Genomic DNA, 22110 nt, shown 5'->3' on the forward strand with positions numbered 1-22110 from the left:
CTTTTTGAACTGTGCTCACAAAACTTTGTATATTTTGGTACCTATTTTTGACAGAGAATTTCCTACATTAGAAACATTGGATTTTTCTTCTTTGGGGATTTTTTCCCAATTCTCTTTTTTCCAATACATGAGATACTAAACATTTCTTGGAAGTTGCTAAATAACTTGGCTTAAAGCCACAGTGTCATCTGATCCTTCCGTATTACATCCCACAAGCCAAGCAAGGCTACGTTGGCTCACCACTGGATAGAAAACCTCCAAGAAAAAAACCCAGGAACTGTTGTTGATTTAGTTTTGTCTCTGATTTTCTTTTGAATCAATTACCAGACTTGGAAATAGTAGTAATTTAAGTTTTGTCTGTTTTGGAGGAGACGCAAACTTTTATCCAGACAACTTAAGATCATGAGAAGACTCCACGACTTTCCAGTCGGGTGCTATGATACACTCATTCAACAAGGTAACTGCTTGTGAAGCTCTACAGTCGTTGTCAAAAAAGGGGGAAAAAAAAAAAGTAAAATAAATATAAGTGGTCAACGATCAGACAACTTACATTCTGAGCTGCATGTAACTTGTCATCTATACCTTTCTACTGGCGGGAGAAAGATGTTTCAGTGATGTAATTTTAAAACAATCCTTAGTCAGACAGCCTGACAGACCCCAGAGCTGACACGACGCAGCCTGAACTCTGTGTCCAAGATGGCACGAATCCGAGAAGGCATTCATCCACCGAACAGCTTGTGCCAAAGGGACAGAGCTCTCTTATCTTTTACAGTCCTTCATGCTGGTGTTTGGGGAGGGGAGAGGGGGAAAGAAAGGGGGAGTTGGCAATTAAGCCCTGTCATTTAAGACAGATAGTTTAGGTAGAGGGAGTTAATCTGCTCTTGGGTTTTTGAACTAAGCATCTGTGTACTTATAATTTGTAAACAGTTCATCTCTTAGAGGGTGTGTTACAATTCCCAGAAGCATGGTCTGTTATGTCTAACATGCAGCAGAACCCAGAAAGGCTATGTGTGCGAGTATTTTGATACAGCACGATGATAGGAAACAGAAACAGTGACCTCGTATACCACAACCCAACTAGCAGATTTCAACTTTAGGAGTTCTTGTACTAGGGAGGAAAAAAAAATACACAGACTTCTTTTTCAAGTATAGTTGTGTGTTTAAATGTTGACATTGCCATGAGATAATGTCATAAAATTACATTTTTCTTACACTCCCTAGAGAGCATTGGCCACCCTCAGACTTGGAAAAGTCACTTAGAATAACCTAATGTACTTAAAGATGCAAGTCAGAGTGCAAGCATGGTCCATCACTGATGCAAAGGGGATATACCCAGGACAAGACGAAGACATTAAGGCAATGCTGCACAGCACTTGACAATAGGACGCATGGAGTGGTTGGCAATTCTCTCTCCTGCTAATTCTGTGTCAGAATTCCATAGACCCATAACACTAATATATCAATTAATACAAGTTATGAATTATTATTGTAATGTTGAGATATAAAGTGTTATCTTGATGAGAAAGCCTGCTGGAGGTGTCTACTGTGAATAGCTTTCACCAGTGCTACTAGCTCTCCATTTCAAAGAGTCACTGTGTGCTTGCATGAAATGGAGATAGAGGCAACGCTGATTACAAAATGGTATGGCCAAATTGTCAGCAGCTCAACACTGACTCTCAGGAGTTTTCCCAACCTGCATACTTAGTTAAAAGAAACCAAGAAAGAGAATGACAGTGAGGTTGTTGGGGGGGGTGCGGGTGGGGGTGCAAAAATGCAAAGTTATTAGATCCATATTTAAGTGACCCAGTTGTATTTATAAAGAGAACCAAAGTCACTGGAGTTAAATCTAGGGTAAATATAACCTAGAATATTTTGGCTTTGCAGCAATGAATCTGTTGCACAGCACAGGAAACAGAGGATTAGATACCTATTTAATACTTTTTTTTTTTTTTTCCCACCTCAGCACTTGCAAATGAAAAAGAGGAATATTAAATAAGAAGAAAGTAAATGGGATTGGTTCCAGCAAATAAATTACACCTTTAGGCATAACACAAATAAGATGTAGGGTCAACATTTACAGGTGTCTAGTTTTGGGTACCCACAAAATAGAAATTATTGACTTTTAGAGATATACAGTATTCCTTTGAAAAAGATGCAACTTTCATGTAGCAGCTTCTGATCAGTTCCAGATATTGGTCCATTTAGTTGATCAATTTTACAATGCATTATGAATGAGAATTTATAAGAATTCTCTTATATGAGAATATCAGGTGTTGCAAGAAACCTGTAATTCAACTAGATTGTCTAAAGTTCACTTTGTAACTTTGATGGATTTCTGGTTGCTCATTAATATATAACCCCCACAGAAGAGCAGGTTAAATTTAAATAACTATTTCCATCAATTAGTCTGCTGAGCTTCAATTCTAGTGTCTGTGACTGCAAAGAGTTAAGGTGCACTTGCTAACTGTGGTATTGATTTACTCCTCGATGATCAACAATTTCACTGTAACACTCTTAAAACACAGAATATTCAAGAAGAGTCTTATTAACTTAATATGCAATTTTAAAGTTTCACATTGCCTTGTGAATATTTTCTTCCTAACAGCTAATGTTCCTTTGCATGCTGTTGCTTGTTAAATAATTCCTCACCTTTTAGCTTTAAAGTATTTATAGATTATCAGATCCTCCTTCACTTACTTATGTTTTTTCAAGCTGTATACATTAGGTTCTCTTAATCTTTCTTCATATGTCATGCTCTCTAATCTTTTTATCATTTGTCACTGTGGTTTGATAAACTTGAAAAAAAATTTGATGGTTTTTTCATAGTGAGAAGAATGAGTAAGTATGCTCCAATAAAATAAGAAACAGGCCTTGCAAATTCCAATTCTTTCTAAATTTCAGCTGATGAACTAAAACCATTTTTTTCCCAGGCTCTGAAAGAAATGTTGAGAAAATTCTAACCAGCCCTCCACAAATCACACCAATTCTGGCCTACGGAAATGGAAATGCCAAATCATTTGGGGAAAGCCATTACTACAGAATGTCATCCAATACTCGAAATGGAAGTGATGGGGGATTTTACATACTCATGCATGTCTTTGCCCCTCGTCCACCCATACACATACCTGTAAATGCACATACATGAACATGTGCCTCTTATGATTTCAGGCACAAACTGGGGACTGCTCAGATTCAATTAATGCTCAGAGGTCTCGCGTAGGTAACACCATTGTTAAATGTTATACAAACCAATATTTCATACTTTCAAATTTGCCAATCAGCAAACTGGTAACAATTGTTTTCCCAGTTAATACAGATAATAAATGAAGATCTCATGGAGATAGGATAGTGGGTTTGTGCTCTCCCACGTTCCTTCTGATTCTAGCTAACACAATCATGAGATATGCTTACCTTATCATCTTCATCCTCATCTTCATCCAAGCCTATAAGCTCCTGCAAAAGCAGATGCCCATATTACAAAACATTACACTTGTTTTTCAGTGACAGGCAATGTTCAAAAAGCTTATGATACTCCCACAACATTTCATTACAGAGTTTTCTCCCACTTCTATTGCAAGTCATCAAAAAAACCCACCACTTTCACCTTTCAGAAACAGCATTTTGTATTCAAGGACTTTTTTTTTGGTGATACCCTGAAAAAAAGCATGCAATAGCCCATACAAATTTTAAGTCTAAATAAAGCATTAGTGGCTGTGTCCAGTAGTTTGAAGGCAACAGGCTTTCAAATTCATTGCCAACTTTTACTGTCTGTAAACAGCTTTGTTCTTCACTTGACAAATTAACCAGCCGGTATGTCAAGGCTGAGGACTCTATACTCAACTTGTTCTATCCTCACTGCTACAATGCCTGCTCTCTCCCTTTAGGGCCATTACTGAAACACAGAATTATAGAATCATAGAATGGTTTGGGTTTGAAGGGACCTTAAAGATCATCTACTTTCAACCCCCCTGCCATGGGTAGGGACACCTTCCTCTAGACCAGCTTGCTCAGAGCCCCATCCAACCTGGCCTTGAACACTTCCAGGGATGGGGCATCCACAATTTCTCTGAGCAACCTGTTCCAGTGCCTCACCACCCTCATAGTGAAGAATTTCTTCCTTATATCTAATCTAAATCTACACTCTTTCAGTTTAAAGCCATTACCTAGTCATTAAAAGCTAAAACATTAGACTTTATAAAATACATTAGTATGAACATAATCAATCTCACGAATCACAGTCAGATTTCTATGCAGCATTATTTCCTCCCTTTAACTTCTATGCTGACAGGTAGGGGAGAAAACAAAAGACTTGGCTAAGCCTTGAAATCAGGAGCGCTTGGCTTTTAATTCAGGTATTTAATAAGCTGAGCCTTTAACAGGGTCCTCCGAGTTTTTCTCAGCTATTTAATAGGTACATTTGAATCGGTGTACTACAAGTTTAAATACAGCAAACATGCAAAGAATGTGAAGAATCACAATAAAAGATGTTTTGGATTTGGAAGTTTGGGGGAGGTTTTTTTTTGTTTGGTTGTTTGGGTTTTTTTTTCCCCAGAAAAGCACTTGCATCTAGTATGCAGAAAGTACTGAGAGCTCAGATAGATACCCAGATTTACTCTTTGGCTCTCTGGAATACCCTGAGCATCTGAATTAACACTGATCATGGTTTACATTTCTATAGAAGCTCCTCATCTGTAAATCATAAACTATTTAACCGATATTCACGAATTTAGCCTCCTGGCAACTGGATCATGCGTCCAACGTTAATACTGTTCTTCCGTTTTTATAGCAGAGAAATCAGAGAGAATTTGAGGTCTACTTTTGCAAAGACTGTTGATCGCATTCCTCTACATACATGAAATGTGCATGCTGGCACACAAAAACCACAGGTAGTGCACATGCAGCCAAGGTCTGAAGAAGCAAAAAATAAATAAATGACTGTGTAAAAAGCATCGGTATTTTGAAGAAAACCTTTTCTCATCTGCAGGACAGGTGTGACTAGGGGTAGCATCTGATTGTCTATTTTTGACCTACAGATGGTTAGAATCATAGACACACATAAAACAGAAATCAGGTAATATTAAAGGCACTTTGACTACTTGTTCCATATGATCCCAATCGTGCAAAGCACTTAGACAGATGTGTAACTTTGCATAAGGAAAATGCACCCCTGAATTTCACGGCATCACATTGCTCGCAGGATGCGTGACAGGAAAAGGGCCAACCTTCTGATGGACCGTCCTTCAGTATTACTACAATTAACCTGTATTTTCAGATATAGCCTTTTTGTAGTATCCACCTAAATGATGTACTGCTCAATTCTGCTGACTTATCTGAGACTCCCTTCACTTGAACATGCCACAAACTCACCACAGGATGAGTGATGGGTGCTGGAAGGTATTCTCTGTGTATTTTTTCCTGGGTAAGTTATTATTATTTTATATCGTCTTTTGTATTAAAAACAAAAACACCTGTTTGCTTGGGATTCTCCCACATGGGAAGTTCTCATTTTCTTGATGAAATAAAGTAGTCACTGAAGACACACAATATCTTTCTACGTTATTCTGGACTTGGCTGTAATTGGAGAAAAGCATTACTTTTACCATTCATTCGCAAATCAAGTCTATGTCCTGGTCTGGATAATGCAACTTTCCCTATTTTCTAACAATCTTTCCACTTGGGAATGGATCAAAACTGAACTAGGACCAACTTTGCTCGCTAAAACTAATAAACAAGCTATTGACCTTTTTAATTCTAGGATATTATTTCTTTGTATAAAATCCACTTGATTTGTTTGGGTAAAGGTATTCTTCATGGGTAAAAATGTCAATCATCTTTTTATCAAAAGTAGGAAGGAAGCTATAATTTGGCCTGTATTTCATTACATATTACACATTTAAAAGCAGAGTATTATGGACATCCATGAATTTACTCTCATTTCCAACTGTAATTACCATTGTTATGTGAGTAAAGACAGTGGTCAACATCAGACAGCATTTCATACCCCAACAGTAGCACTTTGCCACACATGTTTTAATTATTTTTGTATTTAAATCTTTTTTTCTCCTAGATCAAGTTAAAAAACTGAAGGCTAAATTTCTGGGGAAAAAAAAAGCATTTTTCATTTAAAAGTGGGGGGTGGGGAGGAGGAATAAGGGCTTCTTAAAGTCTCAGATCACAGGGCAAGGTTTAAAAACAACTAACTTCTCTTTTGGCTTCTATTTACTTTCCTCTTCTGTGAATCATGAATCATCAGTGTGATGGAAAGTGTAAGAGCAGTAGGGGCATGGGGTTTAGGAACTTGTTGCTTTGTAAGTCTTTCTTAATTCAACTTTGTTAAAAGCATTTGTAGTTATTTAGTAAGTGAAATCCCCCTCCTACACACTCTCGTCGTCTTCTCCTACTACTCTGAATGGTTTATTGCTTGAATTGAATCATAAAAATTGAGAGGGTTGAGGTTTCTTTTCACTAACTTCGAAATAAAAATGCTGTTTAGCTACACAACTAGCTTAATACCATTAAAATGCATGACATTTTGCTCAAGGGCAAATTCAAGCTGGGGCTGCCAGAAATGTTACTGCCACTTTACTTGCCTGGGCATCTTGGGTGTTGTTGACCTTCCCTGTTGTGACAAGGGAGAAGTTGTATGCAAAGAGCACCAGCAGAGCCAGGGGCACCATGTAGAGTTCCACACTCCATACAGTGACCACAAATACCTGGGAGAAATAAAGCAGCAGAAGGAAATACATACGAGTGTTTATTTAAAGAGAAAGACAGAGAGAAAGCCTTTCAGTCATTATCCCTATGTACAATCATCCTTGGATCTCTGTTAACCTCATTCATGTTATTATTTTGGCAAAGAAAATCTGCTCACAAAGCATGCTCGCTCTCTATTCTGCTTGAATCCATTAGGCTGACATTTGTTAGCTTCTCCTCTCCTGTATCTGGTAAAGTACAAGGCCGTGAACATAAGGTTAGTCTGAAAGCTTTATTCACTCCTTCCTGGGACCCCCTCAAGCCTGAAAGCCCTTTGTCCTTAGTGCTAGTGCATAACAGACCTACTTATAGAGGTAAACCTGCTCCACTTCATCAAACTCTAATTGCCAGGGGGTCTTTCACAGGCTAGGAGAGAGTTTCTTCGTCTCGTGCAACAGGAGCCATTCAGCTCCCTCATCACTCCACAGGGGACGATCAGCAAATGCATCTTCACCATTAATCCACCTATGTTCTTGGCATAGCAGCACAGAAAAAGGACCATCACCTTCCAGGAGGCAAGGCTCTAGGATGCATGTGATGCATTATTTTGGAAAGGGATCCAGTAAGCCTGGTCTCCATTCCCATATCCTTGCCATTTTTCAGCACAGCATATTCTGATTTCACTGGTTGCTTGGAGTCTCTCTGCCCAGAAATGGTATGAGTTTGTGCGTTTGTAGTGATATCTGACAAAATCCACTAATAGCAAAACCAGAAGCCAAATTTTGAAGTTCTGTTCTGCAAATCAGATCAGCAAAACATATAACTAACATGATGGGGATTTAAAAAGCACTTAGGATTTTTTTTAAAAAAATGATACCAAGCCAAACTGCAATCCTATCTTACAAGCACCACTGATACCTGAACGGACTCCAAACTCGGAGTGGTTGGCAATGCAAAGTTAATAAACTAAATCCAGAACTGCCATAAAATGCATGTTGTGATCCCATTTCCTTTTTTACTCATACGTAGTGTTTCCAGAAGAACTGCCTAATGCTGGTAGTAACTTGAAGCTATTTTAAACAATCTCCTTTAAAGACAAGGCACAAACACATTTATCTGATTTTTCTTCCCCCAAAGGAACCTGGAATGATCAGAAACAAAAAATCATATTTTTAGAGTAATACAGGTAGGTGAAAAAGAATCAGATCCAGTTAATGTATCTCAAACTGCAATGACGGGAAAACTCTATGGGTGATCAGAAAGCTAAATCTCTACCTCCCTTCATCCTTGGCCCATCAGACATGACATATAAAGGCAACACTGGCACTTGCAGAATGGGATATTTATGGCAATGTATTTTGCGTTATGGACCTGAAAGGCTAACCACACTGTACCAAAGAAGCACTTCCCACTGCATTCAGCAGGGTGAGAATTTATGCCCCTACAAAACAGCAGCTGTTGTAACTTTTAAACAAAAAAGACTTATCTAACATCAGACAAACGGCCAGCTAATATCTACCAGGGGCCAAACATAAACCAAGAAACAATGACTGTATTCGTAACCCTGCCCAAACAGCAGTTGCATTTTCTAGACTGAACCTGATTTTATGTTAGCTGTTGCTATGCACGGAATTAGACTGTCATCCTGTTCTTGGCATTTGTAGGCCCGTAAAACAATCTTTGAGATATATTCATTTATAAAATGGGCTGACATCCAGACAATATATCCCCATACTATTGATTTGCAGCATAGGAATGTAGAAGAGGATTTTGTTTTGATTTTTTTTTTTCTTTTTGATCCTGCTTTTCAACCCACTAAAAAATTAGAAGTGATAATGACTCCAACAGCCACATTTCATATGTAAGCAAGGCAACAGAAACACAAGAATCCTGGCCAAGAAGGCATGGTACTTGATCTGTCTGACAGGAGTCTTGCATGGCTTTAGTTAATAAAGACTTCAAAAACTGTGATATTCCAAGCTAAAAAGTCTTCCATAAATGAAAAGTTCTAACCCAAACAAATTCCTCTGAAGCTATTCCAACTCCCTTGGATGAATCTCTACTTGCTTTGTAAGACAAAGTGAAGGTGACACCAGCTCCTGTCCTACCTCTAATGTCACTCCAAAGAACAAGGACCAATTATTGTACATATCTATACAGATATCTGTCTCAGGTATATATAGACAGATAAAAATAGACACACACATATAAATATACATCTGATCCTTATGTAAACTCCTTCATGGAAATTCATATTGCCAGGTATTAATTCAAAACATTTGCTTCAGCCTGTTGGAGGAGGTTGCATTTACGTCATCTCCCTGGGGTATTAGCAAACTCAGCCTTCTCGTAACGCAGAATAAGACTCCACCAGCAGTCAGCTAGGCAAAGTCCTACAGGAGTCAATGAAGCTCTTGAAGAACCTCTCTTCATTCATTCAATTGCAGGACTTGAACCAATTTTAGTGCATCTGTCACCATCCTATATGAACATCACTCTGCTCAGTTGCAAGTATAATACAACCTTGCAATCACAGGTCATTGAGGCAAGATACAAAATCAAGACCTTGGTGATTTTAGATCCAACAGTACATTTTGTGTATTATTAAGTTTCAGACCTTAAATAAAACTTAAAACTTAATTACAAAATCTCACTGTAGTCTCAATTGATAGCTGAGGCATACTGCCGCTTCCTTTCTAATGCTGACTAGTTAATCAGTTGCTGAGTTATAACTCAGACAGCGATGCTTTGATAGAGCTCCCACATCCTCTTAAGAAGAATTGCTTTACTGCTACCACCGCAGTAGAGGGAACTTTCATTACTGTGACACAACACAGACACAAGACAAATTGATTTAGCTATTCAGAAATTATTTAGCCTCGGAGGTATGAGAAATGATTGCTGTGAACATACAGTACATAATAAAAGTTCTGAGGGTGTTTATAAAGCAAATAGAAATAATTCTGCATTCTAACAGCCTTTTGAGTAGTTCTGCAGCATCAGCTTTCAAAGCAGTTCCCAAACAGGCCCATGTCCTATTTTATCAATTCTCATGCAGCTCCCTGACACTGACTACAGCATCAGCAGTCCTGTGATATAGACACCCACTCCTCAAATTACAAGGTTCTCAAGCATGCATGTTTTTATTTTCTCCCCAGTGATACCTTATGCCTGGGAGAAGCTCCTGCATTACCCTCCCTAAATTATTTTCTTAGCAATACCTTTTGCCAAAACTTGAGAACGGTTCATCTGCTGATGTATACAACGGCTATTGCAAGGAACAGTATCTTCTTGATTTCTTGTAATCCCTAGTCTGTCTTTTGCCTAATACATAGCCTGGTAAGGGAAGTCATTAACAGGTTCAGATCACTTGCTCAGTATCACAGAAGTCAGGGACAGAATCCAAGCCCCCATTTCAAATGATCTGGTTATAACAAATCATACTTTTTTCACAATATTTCACATCATCATTAGACCAAGTTCTGTCAGGCATAATCCATTACATCCAATCCATGACATTTTTCTGCTGGGCCTCATACTGCGCACGAGAGAAGTTAAAAAGACAGTAGCCAATTTCTAAAAAAAAAAAAGTCAAACAAGTGGAAGCTAGCTTCCTATGTTACTCCTTTTAATGCAATTTGAGAGTATAAAAGCCTATCCTAGAACTGAGCATTATAAAACAATGATCAAAATAGAAACAGAAATGAGATAGACGTATCTAGAGGGGAAAAAAAAAAGAGCTCTTGAAACTAATATTTAGACTAGAGTTCTACCTAGAAGAGAACAGCAATATCACAGCCTTGGAGAAAGGACCACTTGATTTCAGCTGATTAATGTGTTGCTATTTCAAAGGGCCTAATAACTACAAGTTAAAGCTCTGGAGGTTTGGAAGCCGTTTCATCTGAAAATCATTGAAGAGGGGTCCAACTGTTCCTGTCAAGAAGCATGGGGTTTGAACAACCATGAGAGTGGCCCTTTTGACAGCAGTACAAAAGATGAGAGAAGGCAGTCTCAACTGAAAGTAAAAACAAACCCTTAGAAACACGTTTCAAATCTGGTTTTTCTGCCCCTCTGGTTCCAATTTAGGATCTGACTATTAAGAACAGATTTTAGACGGGTGTCTACTAAAGTATGCCCATAAAACATTTGTCACCAGCAAACCCACAGTCATGGGATAGAACAGTTTTAAGAGGTTTAGAAACCTAGCATCAGATAGGATTTTCTGTGTAATTTTCCTACACAGTAATTATAATTTTTTTAACTCTAAAAAACGGGCTCTTTTTGACCTGGTAAGTCTTTGTGGAGAAGTAAAAGATGCTGTACTGTGAGACAGAATAATTCTTGGAAAACAACAGTGATGGGAGAAGGAGAGGGATACATTCCATCAGATGGAAAAAATAAAAGTGAAAGGAGATTAAATGCATGCAAGGAACCTATGGTAAAAGGTTATTTTCTCAGCCAGTGTAGGCTCCAATGCTAATGAAATGCCTCATCAGAGGAGCTGTGAAAAGTATTATTCGAAACTCCAAGTTTCAAAACCACACCCAACTTAACTGAACTCTAAACTACTAACAGCTTCGTCAAAAGTTTCCTTGCAATTTATAAACACGGTCTATGCAATTCATGAAGTCAGGAGAAAAACTTGAGCTGATACTGCTGTGAATGGCCAAGTTATGTTTTGAACTAAATCAAAACACTGATTTTTATTTGAGACACAAACATGTGCTCCCCTTTATTTACAGGGGAGAGGAATTACATATTTTTAAGTTATCTCTGGGTTATGTAGCCTCAAGTTGCCATGTACGCACAAATGGACTCTACAAAAGAGGAGAAATTTCTGCAGCTAAATACTCAGGGACAAGTCTCCAGCATTTTTTAAGCTTTCAGTCCCTCTGCCCCAAACAAAATACAGGATATTAGCCAATAACATAAGACACTGGCTCCCCAAAAGGGCATTTGAATCCCTTGGAGGCAATAAGCCTGTCGACAACAAATTATTTCTGACAGATACTTATTCCTGCCCTTAGAAAGGGAGAGTAAAAGAATAGAGGAGAGAATGAACACACTCACACAGAGCAGGACATTCGTGCGTATGTGTATATATATCTCTATATACAGAGGTAACTCTTCCAGACACAGGCAATATGGATACATGAACACAGTGTTGTTGAGCCCACGCTAACGGAAATCAGGGTACACGGTGTGGGCTCAGCCTGATGTAAGTGCAGTAATGAGGCTTGTGCTCTTGGCCTGGCTTGCGCATTGGACTAGTGAGAATATTAAAAAAAGAAGCCTTTAACAATTATGGAAATTAGTCTAATAGAGCCCCACCTCAGGGCACGGCAAATAAAGGTTGAGGCAGTCACATAGCATGTATTTCCCACTAAAGTCCCTCTCTCAAAGATTTGTTTTTTCCTTTTTTTAAGAACAGAGCCTCTTCCAAAGATGCATGCCAGAATCACTCTTACTAATACTCTCCCCTTCCCGCATCTGTATGACGCTCTCTCACCGTGCCATGCTCAGCTGAGAGCACTCCTATGCCACTTCATAGCCACCAAGCTGGAGCTCAAGGAAGGGTCGGTTATGAACAGAGTCGCTCCCTCATTGCAATGCAATAACGAAGAACATGGCAAGAAGAGAAATTATACTTAAATAAACCGGCACTGTCACAAGAAACCTATTTACTTCAGATTCAATTTGCTTTTTGTGTCCCCAGCAAAAGAACGCAGGGCAACTCAACAGCAGTATGAAACGTGCGCTGTATTGAATGGCAATGACCAAAATTAAAAATTGCCTGAAAGAATAGAGGTCTTTAAATATTTATGCCACATTCTAAATTATCTCTGCATTGCTCCACACATCAGTGTACAAGTTACTAATTTTTTAAGGGTGTATCACATGCAAAAAGCTTAGCTTTTCTACTCAAGCTCTCTGTTGCAAGCGCAAACACAATTGGAATCTAAAACCAAAGACAGACATACAAAAAAAATCCACCTAAAGACCCCAAAGCCAAACCAAAACATCAAATTTTGCCCCAAAATAACTTAGTCTGTATTACATGCATGACTGCACTGAATTGAGAAGTAGGAATAAAGGATATGTTTGTACCATTTGCTACCATGTAGATCTACCTGATTTTTTTTTCAGAAGATGCTTCGGGTAACAGAAACAACATGGCCACGTTTGCCCACTTCAGTTGTCTGCGTAGGCTAAATGACACAGCTTCAAAGCCATGTCCTGCTGCCATACTCAGGTGTCCCATCCCTGCTTGTCCCAGCTGCAGCTTGCTGAGAAAGTGGCCCAGGATGAGGTTAAGGGTGAGGGGAAACCCGAGAGGCCCAACTTGCGCTTGGCAATTTATAGTGTGAGGATGCGACAAGGAACAGGAGTGATAGAATAAAGCCTTCGAAGGAAGGAGGCAGGAGGATTGGAACTGTACTCATCAGGGTCACATTTTTAACACTAGTTTGAACATTCAAAAAGAAAAGAAAAAAACCCAGTGTCCCCCACTCCCAACAAAATAAGACCTAAAACAACCAACAAAAAAATCCCTGAAGAACATCCGAAAAATCTCATCCTGTTTAAGTCAATATGTGTTAGGGCCATTTTTATCACTGTCTGGTTTAGACTCTTCAGGGGGATCTCATTTTCTTTGCTGCTGCTAGGATGTAGAAACTCATTTGTGTTTTAAATGAAAGCTGTGATTCATGTGCAATCACAGGACTCTAAGAAATGGTGCTTTAAGAGAAAGCATGTTATTCTGCAAAAGTCACAGCGAAATCAGAAGAGTTGACAATATTACAATCTGTTCTCCACCATCCTCTTGGGACACTGCCGTTGGCAACTTCATCAGGAAAGGTTGGGATGCTACGCTTAAGACTGCAAACACTTATAAAATGTCCGCACTCTGATCCTGAATTACTTTTGTCATTAACACGTTCAATGGATTTATTCTTTATTCATAACAATGCCTGGAATCAGAAAGAGATAAACAGCAAGAAATAAAATCAAACCAGCTAAAAAGTGAGGGTTTTCCTTTATTTTGATTATTTTGGTTACATTAATGAGATTAGTCAGCCTAGGAAATTAAAAACAAGCTCCTTAGAGATCTTTCTTTAATGAGGGGTCAGGGAAGAGCTGCTTGGTTCAACTTTATTTCACTGAATTTATCACCTGTTAAGTTTTAAGTTAAGATTTATGTATTGCATTCCAGATATTTGAAGATTATCTGTCAAAGTGGTGTGGATGACAATTTTCAACACAAAAAGTTGTGTGTCTGGGAGTGTCTTCTTTGTCCTTTAAGACATACATTTAAACCCCAAAGCCTAACAGCCCACCACAAGTCCAATGGGGTGCCTCTATGCAGCTTTCTTGTGGCTGGTACTTTCTCTTTATCCCTAACCCCAAAAGAGGTTAATCAAAACAAAACCAACTACAACAACACAGGTTTTGGGTTCTATATTTATGTACGTACAACAGTTTTAGAGTAAAAGACTTCAAATCCTTTTAGGCTGCAGACACTGAAGAAATAGCTGTTTGCTAGCATGCTGACTGGTCTAATTTTTCCCTCATGCTTTTATCTAACATGTTTTACATTTCCTGTGCCAAGTAAAATACAGTTAAGACCCTCAAGCAATAAAGCTTAAAATTGAAAAAACAGGGAAAAAAATATTACAACGGTTTTCTATCTTTTGGGGTAATCTGCTGGGAGTGGGTCAGGGGAATAAATCTGCATGTTATTTCTAAAGGGGTAACTATCACAGACAAAGGCAATGAGGGAAGATTCTAAAACGAAGGGGGGTGGCATGCCAAAAAAAAAAAAATCTGTTGTTTTATATCATAGCTAAATTAAATGGTCATTTTTATCTCTAATGTTTTGGTATGTTTATCAGCAGGGTCATAGTTTTGGAATTAATCTCATACAGAAAGTTATGATCTATTTGCAGGGAAGACAGGCGTTATGCAAGTTAAAAGCCTGATCTTATAGTAAATAATTCTTCCAAAAAGTGTCAGGAAAAAAATATTTGTGCTATTTAAAAGGAGGCAAAAATGTAGGTTAATTTTATTTATTCTGGCTAAGGTGAACACCTTAAAAGGGTCATGAAAAAATTTATCATTAGTTGAGCTGATAAATGTCCACTTACTTTGGAGACATATTTGTTAACAATGTGAGAAACATTAGCAGTGAGGGTCCGATGGTGACGTAATTGCACAGCAAGTGGAAAGAGTATTTGGTGGAAGTGTTCTTTAACTTTGGGCTCTCAACATTGGGTTACAATCGGGAGCAAATGGGAGGCTTAAACGATATGTTTAAACTACTTGAATTACTTCCTCCTTCACATTCATAGTGTATATTAGAGCTGAATAGGTAAAGGAGAAAGGGCTCTCTAATAAAGCAAGTATGTTTAATTAGACTTAATTCAGTGTTCAGTGGCAGGAGGATCACACATAAGGTTACTTCCCTGGCAGTCTCCAACTAGGGCATGGGAAAAAAAAAGAAAAAGTCAGGTTTCAGTAAACCCATGTAAATGAGAAATAGATGCTTGTACACACTGATGCTGCAAAACTCTCTGGTAGCCTCTCTTCCGAAACCTCCAGTCCTAAAGAAATGTTTCCAGACTGAAGCAGAGCAGAACGAGCAAAAAAAATAAATTAAAAAAATTAAAAGTAAAAAAAAATCCCAGTAAACCCAGATCACAAAACCAGAAATCTAAAAACACCTATAAAGCACATATAAAGCAGTAAGATGACATCCTTTCAGGCAAAGAATTTCAGATTATTCTCTTTCCTTATGCTGCACACGGGATTCCCCACCACAGCCCCGTGCCGGAGCCCAGAAGGTCTCTTCATCTACCTGAGACCCATTTCCCACAGTCAAGAAGAGGGCAAAAATGGTATTTGAACGCCAGCACCCCCCACACCTGGCACACACACCGGACACCGAGAACAGTGACAGCGATTACAACGCACTTAAACAATTTCAGCAGGTTCATAACCTGCAGTGCGACAAAATTGCTGCATTACAGAACACATGCATGAAGATGACTGGGAGACTTACTGTAATTATACCCTAAATATGTTACTATTGTAAGTTAGCAACAACAGCAGCGCCACAAAAAAATCGCAAGTATTGACAGCATGACTATATAATAGAGATTTTCCACTAGCAGACCTATAGCATCTTGCTTTCCGAAATACGGAACAACCTAGAAAAAAGTTGCAAGACTCTTGCAATTTCAGGCAGCTGTTCAGGTAAAACTAAAGCCAGAAGATTGTTTATTTTGATAAAGCTATTATATGTGCAGCTCCAAATTAGGAATGGCAGGAGACTAGGGGATGCCTAAACCATCACCACCTGTTTGCCCTGAAAATCAATTAAAGTCACACTATCACAGCGATCCCTTCTTAGCTAATAAAAGTTATACAGCTTCAACATGCGACTTTAGGTGCTTTGTGGGAATGTGCCTGAAATCTAAATCCTTAGTCTCACATTACTTCGATACTAAACACAACTCTGAACTAACCACTGTAAAATTTGCCTTTTTGGGGTTAGAGAAGGTGTTAAGGGAAAAGAGATCCCGAGCTGCTGTTTTGATGCAGTGGATTGAACTAATATTCAGTAAATTCTAACAATCCAGCCAAGAACATTATATAGAGATTTAAGTAGGAGAAAACTGAAGTCCTTTATGACACATGCCTGTTCAACATATTCTGTGCTGCAGAACAGATCCAACTTTACAAGTTGAAAGCAAGGGCAGTAGAGACATCCCAAGTGTTTTAGTAATTAAACGAATATGCATAATGAACCATATGCCCAAAGGGCCTGTTCTTCATGTGGGCCAGATTTTTGTTTGAATTTTAAATTTTTATATACAGATGAAACATTTCATGTAATATAGCAACAGTGCAAAGGAACATGCTATGCAGGAAGGGAAGGAGGAACTACCCATGTGAGAACGATCAGAATACACTTGATGAATTCTGCTCCTCAATTTCCGATTCAGAGCCAAGAGGGCTTTTTTTAAAAAGAAAAAAATCCTTTTCTCCTTTGAACAGCTGTATTAGTCATCTGCTCAGAGTCTAGAAAAGAGGCATTAAATATATGTATATTTATATAGGTCATATTTATACATTTATATGTGTGAAATGGATTATATACACCAACACATTTAGATGCTGCAAGACTAGCAAAAACACAGACACTATCTCAAATTAAAAAGCTTCCGATCCACCAGAAAAAATAACTACAGGATGACTCTGTTCGGCAGTACCTGTCACGTTGTGTGAGCTACAGTGAAACAGGACACACTCACATCCGTCTGTGAAACAGGAACGGACATTTTTAAAAAGGTGGGTCAAATTCCACTCTCATTGCAATAACGTTACCCTACTGTCAACGTTAGGATACCATGGCCTTGTTGCAGAAATAGTAAATCTTCCATATTCTCCTGGGGTTGAGCTGTGCTTCTCCTTTCTCAGTAACGTTCACCTTTTTTCATTCCTTGCTCCTAAAGTGCTTTTCTAAGCAAAAGAAGCATCCTTTGCAAACAGAAGCCATTATAATAGGTTAGTCCTCTAAACCAGCAGCAAAACTATTTGGTGCTGATTTTCAAATAGCTAGAATGCAAAATAATAAGCAGCTGGTTCTTCGAGTGATTCTGATCCATTGGACAAATTTCTATTTTGCTTTGTAAAACCCGTGATGGGGGTCAGGTACTCATCAGCGTGGACATGCTGGTTAAGCACCAGAAAAACTTTCCTGCATGAGCTTTACCAGATTTTTGAATTTTTTTTTTTTATATACATGACTTAGGCTCTGTGAACCAAGGGAAATTAAGTACGTATCAGACTTAGTGAGGGAAAGGAAAATTTTGGGGTAAATAGCAAAGAGTGCCTCAGAGTAACTCAGATTTAGCACTGCAGTTAGATAAATAAGCAGTACCACATACAACAGCAGTGGCTGTTACACGCGCTGACTCGGTACCGCAGAGATGCGGTGGGGAAGCACCAGCCATGCTCTAAGGGATGCAGACGATCCACTCCAGAACTGAAAGGGTGACTTTTCATCAAACTCGGTGAGTTAAACTTTTTGTGGGACTCTGGGAGTTCTCATCACCAAATGTAAATGGAACGGCATGTAAGAGCGATCCAGTCCCCAACCCCTAAAGTATTTAAAAGCTGAAATAATGAAGTTGTAAATAGTGACATTCGTTGCTCTCAGTCCTAATTCAGGGTTCATGCTTTTGACATTGCCTGGTTTACGTGATCTAGTGGTCTCCATGGAAAGACAGATAAACTTCAACGGCTGTCAGAAGACAAAAATTGACAAGGAGCATCACCTTTCCTGACTGTTTAAATCCTTTAAGGAAGTGTTGGAGCAATTAGAGAGGGAGTCTAATCTTTGCAGAGTGCATTAACACTCTCCGACCTCCCAGACAATAGATCAGACCTCAGACACATAATGCTTCCCTAAGGCTTTTTAACCAGAGCATTTGATCTCATAGTCACTCTGTATGTGTTACTATAGGTATCAGTGTGTAAGACAGTATTCATTGGGTACTAAAGGGCCACTCTCTCTGCTAGTATTCATACAACTTTTAAAACAGAAAGCAGGAAAGCCATTGCAATGCATGCTGTTACAGAAGTACTGCTTCCCAGAAAAAAGAAAGCAAAGGAAAAAAAAAGAAAAAAAAAAGAAAAAGATTAAAACAATCCAGAGTAGCTCTGCAAAATGTCTTCATTTTTATTAATGTCATATTTCCTTTCTACCGCCACTGTTTATTTCCCAGCTTTGGAATATAAATCTATTTTTAAAAAAGCATAGATTAGGTTTTTATTCATAGAAACAGTTATCTGATCATAATTTCAAAATACTTCATTTCTTAACCCCCGTGGAGGGACTTGAGGGGAAGGGAATTAGGAAGACAGGTCTAGTTTATTAAGGAAATTGAAATATATCATTGCAAATAATTTTCCCAAATGTGTATACAGAAGCATCTGGGGAAGTTTTCTTAACTGCTAGAACAAGTCATCATCTAATTCCTGATGGGCATGTTCGGGGGGGGGGGGGGGGGGGGAAGCTAATATCACTGTATCAATTATGCATTTCCCATTTAATATTCTAAACATTTTAAGAAAATTTGCTTAGTGCATTTTTTTAATGGAATTAGACTTCCTCACCATCACGTTTTGACAGAGGCCACGTCTGAACAGTTCTCATATGGACAATGCATAATGGGGTTTTAAGACCAGCTAACTGGATTCCCACCCACTGCTAAATAACGGGTGCCGCAGTCTCACTAAGCTGTGGGGGTTTTTTGCCCCCATGCAATGTATTTGAGGTACAGTGCAAGCTAAAAATACTTTATATGAATCTATTAATACTTTGTATTAGCTGCAGGATTTTGGTTTACTTTTCTAGACCTACAAAAAGTGCCTTTTGTGAAGTACCTGCATTACAAACAGTTTTTGCTGCTGTTTAAATGGGTATCTCAAATTTGTCAAGCCAAGTGCATCACAAATGACAAAAAGGTCACATAGACCTAGTATATTTAAAAACAAACGAGCCTTCAAAGTCAAAGTGTAATGCAGTTATTTCTAATCTGAACAAACAATAGAATACATCTAATGAAAGTTGACAATTGGCTTTGATACAGAGCTGTGCAGCTCCTCTGTTCCATTAAAAGATGAAAGCTGAAGGAAAGTACAGAAGACAGCAACTTCTCCCAAAAAGCAAGTAGAAAGTTCTGAACCTGAGCTAGTAGAGTAAATAAAGGCTGTTTTAGTGGAGACTTTTGCTCACAGATGACACTCATCTTTCAGTAAACATGCTGACTTTACATGGGTAACGTTAAGGCTAAAATACATCAGCGTATTAGACTAGGACAAAACACTACATGTTTTACATATTTATTAACACCTCTCAAAATCACAGCACTGCCTTTAAAACAAAAAAACACCTGAAACCAAGCTAATCTTGACTGCAGTATGGATGTCACAATTAAGATTAATAAATTTAATTTTCATGAAGCGGTGGGGGAAGTGATCAAAACTCTGTTGATGCTACTGGTACCAGTGTAACCCTTTACTGTGGCAATCATCAAATTTATTACTAATTAATAGTACAGATTTTTTAAAAATCAGATTTCTGGGATTTTGTAGTTATCCCAGTGCTCCAGCTTTATTTTCCAATGAATGCTGAGAAAAATGGAAGGGACATATTCTGATTTAGGGTATTTTTATTTTTATTGCTATCCTTAAACAACCTGAGAACTTCCTGGTTGCTTAAGACTAACCTCTAAGTCAAAGCACATCTTAGTTGCTGGTGAAGAAAAGTAAAACTAAAAGAGAACAGGCTTTTACAAAAATATATTTGCTTTGTAGCTTCTATACTAACCCCTTTTTATTTCAGATCTTGTAAAGGATCCAACTCTTTCTTATTTAAAAAAAAAAAAAGGAAAAAAAAAAAAAGCCCCACAAGAAGCAGAATGCTTTAAGAGAAACCCCTCAAGGTGCATCTGTCTCCATCATAAAACCAAAATGTTGCATTACCTTCAAATAGGAAATGTCTTCCAGTTGTCAAGATTTCTGCAACTAGTGTTATATTAGCTCTGAGAGAACGGGTGAATTAAATTAAAAATAAAATAGTTCAAGCAAGAGAAAGAAAACCTGCCAGAAAAATGTGACAAAAGCCTGAGTGCCAGAGCTGGCTCATTCATGAGGGTCCATCGCCACCTACAGGATTTTCCTCCTCTTAGGAAACCTGCTACTCCTATTTGCACAGGATTTGCCCCAAAATGAGGGTGGAGATTTTTAACTGATGTTAAATAACATAGGTTTGCTGAAGTTAGTGGAGTTACGGTGATTTAAACCGCCTACAGACATGTCTCTACTTATTCCCTCATTTTAGAAGTATAAAAACTGCATATATGTTTTGAGGGAATGCACTGTTCTAAGCTTACATCTGTGTTAAAAATAAAGGATTTGCCTTTTTTAAAATTTTAAAAAAAAAAAAAAAAGAAGAAGAAAAACCCCACAAAATACTGATAGGCTTGCTCCACCAATGACAAGGGAGATAATAGTCAACATCTACAATCTTTCTGTAAAAATAAGTGCTTTAAAGTACTTTCTAAGAGGTGCCAGGTCAAAGTAATGTGAATAATGAGACAAAACCAAGCAGATCCTGACTGAAAGAAAATCAATACACCTGGGGTTCTGGGGGAAAAAAAGCACATACTAAGAAAGTAAAGCAATTTTTACTTTTAATGACAATTTCACTTCCTAATACATACCTTTTTCATAATAGATACCATGGGTTTCCTACCTTTTTTTTTTAGTCTGGGCTGAGCTGTATACCTTTTTCCATACAGCTTGCATTGTGCAAATGCATGCCAGACTTTGGGAATTTTACACGTAAGCTTCTCAAATTCTGGTATTTCCAATAGTGGTGGGTAAGTAGCTTCTCTGTCACGCTCCTGTTTAATGAGTCTCACACAGATGCAGCATTCGTTAAACTTAGAATACTAATTTCATCTTTGTTTATGCAATTTCTAATCTATGAATAAAGTGAACTTTCAGGAAAGGCAATGGACAAATTGGAAAAATAAAAGTGACTGGATCCTGATACGAAATATCATCTCTTTAGGACCAGGTAAACTAGCAAATGGTTACAAATAAATTCCTCTTGTCTTTCAACCTACCAGTCAATTGATAAGAATTACAAATTACTGCTTTCTCACAAATTCAGAAGATGCTCAAGACATTTAATCTGAAGTTCCTCTAAAGAATCTAAAACTGCAAAAAGAAATACACCACAAGAGAAAAGCCAGCTTTCAGGGAGTGTGCACTTCAGTCTTTCCCACCTTTTTTGTAGCAAATTCCTAACATCGGGATGTAGATTTGTAAGGTAACAGTAAGAATCATGAGCTAAATTCACCTTCGGCATATGCAAGTTTTGCAATTCCATCGAGAGTAAAGGAACCAGTGCTGCCTTCATGGATATTGAATTTGGTTTTTTATAAAACAGTTAAATAATAGTCAAAGACAAAAACCCCCACAATTAAATTATAATCTGTGATTAGTCTCACAGCTAGGAGAACACATCATATCCGCTAAAGTGTGGTTAGAAACAGGAGTTCAGCAATGTTAAATATACAAATAAAACCAGCAACAGGAAAGGGTACGATTTTTACCCTGCCGGACAAAGCAAAATAAATACAAGATATGCAAAAACAAATAGAAAATGTACAAAACGGCATAAGATCAACAATAAACTCTCACAAAACTTCAGAACTTCAAAAGACACAAGACGTTATATATTAGGGAAAAAAAAAAAGCCTTCGTAAATCAAAAGGCTAAAGTACAAAACAATATAGCAAACTCCAGCCAGACCACAAAGAGAGTTCGCTCTTCATAAAC

The 22110-nt window shown here is 38.1% G+C and overlaps 1 protein-coding gene across 6 annotated transcripts in view; it reads right to left on the reverse strand.

Annotated features, from left to right (window-relative positions):
- The window catches only part of MCTP2 (multiple C2 and transmembrane domain containing 2), a 126264-nt gene that overhangs the window by 18068 nt on the left and 86086 nt on the right, over window positions 1-22110 (reverse strand). For all 6 annotated transcript variants that reach the window (XM_072870156.1, XM_072870155.1, XM_072870158.1 and 3 more), the window contains 2 exons: window positions 6591-6713; window positions 3412-3453 (listed from right to left, as the gene is read on the reverse strand). In XM_072870156.1, coding sequence (XP_072726257.1) covers window positions 3412-3453; window positions 6591-6713 — 165 coding nt within the window. The remainder of the gene's footprint in view (window positions 1-3411; window positions 3454-6590; window positions 6714-22110) is intronic.

The sequence above is a fragment of the Ciconia boyciana genome, chromosome 8 (genome assembly GCF_034638445.1).
Source record: "Ciconia boyciana chromosome 8, ASM3463844v1, whole genome shotgun sequence".
Taxonomy (NCBI): domain Eukaryota; kingdom Metazoa; phylum Chordata; class Aves; order Ciconiiformes; family Ciconiidae; genus Ciconia; species Ciconia boyciana.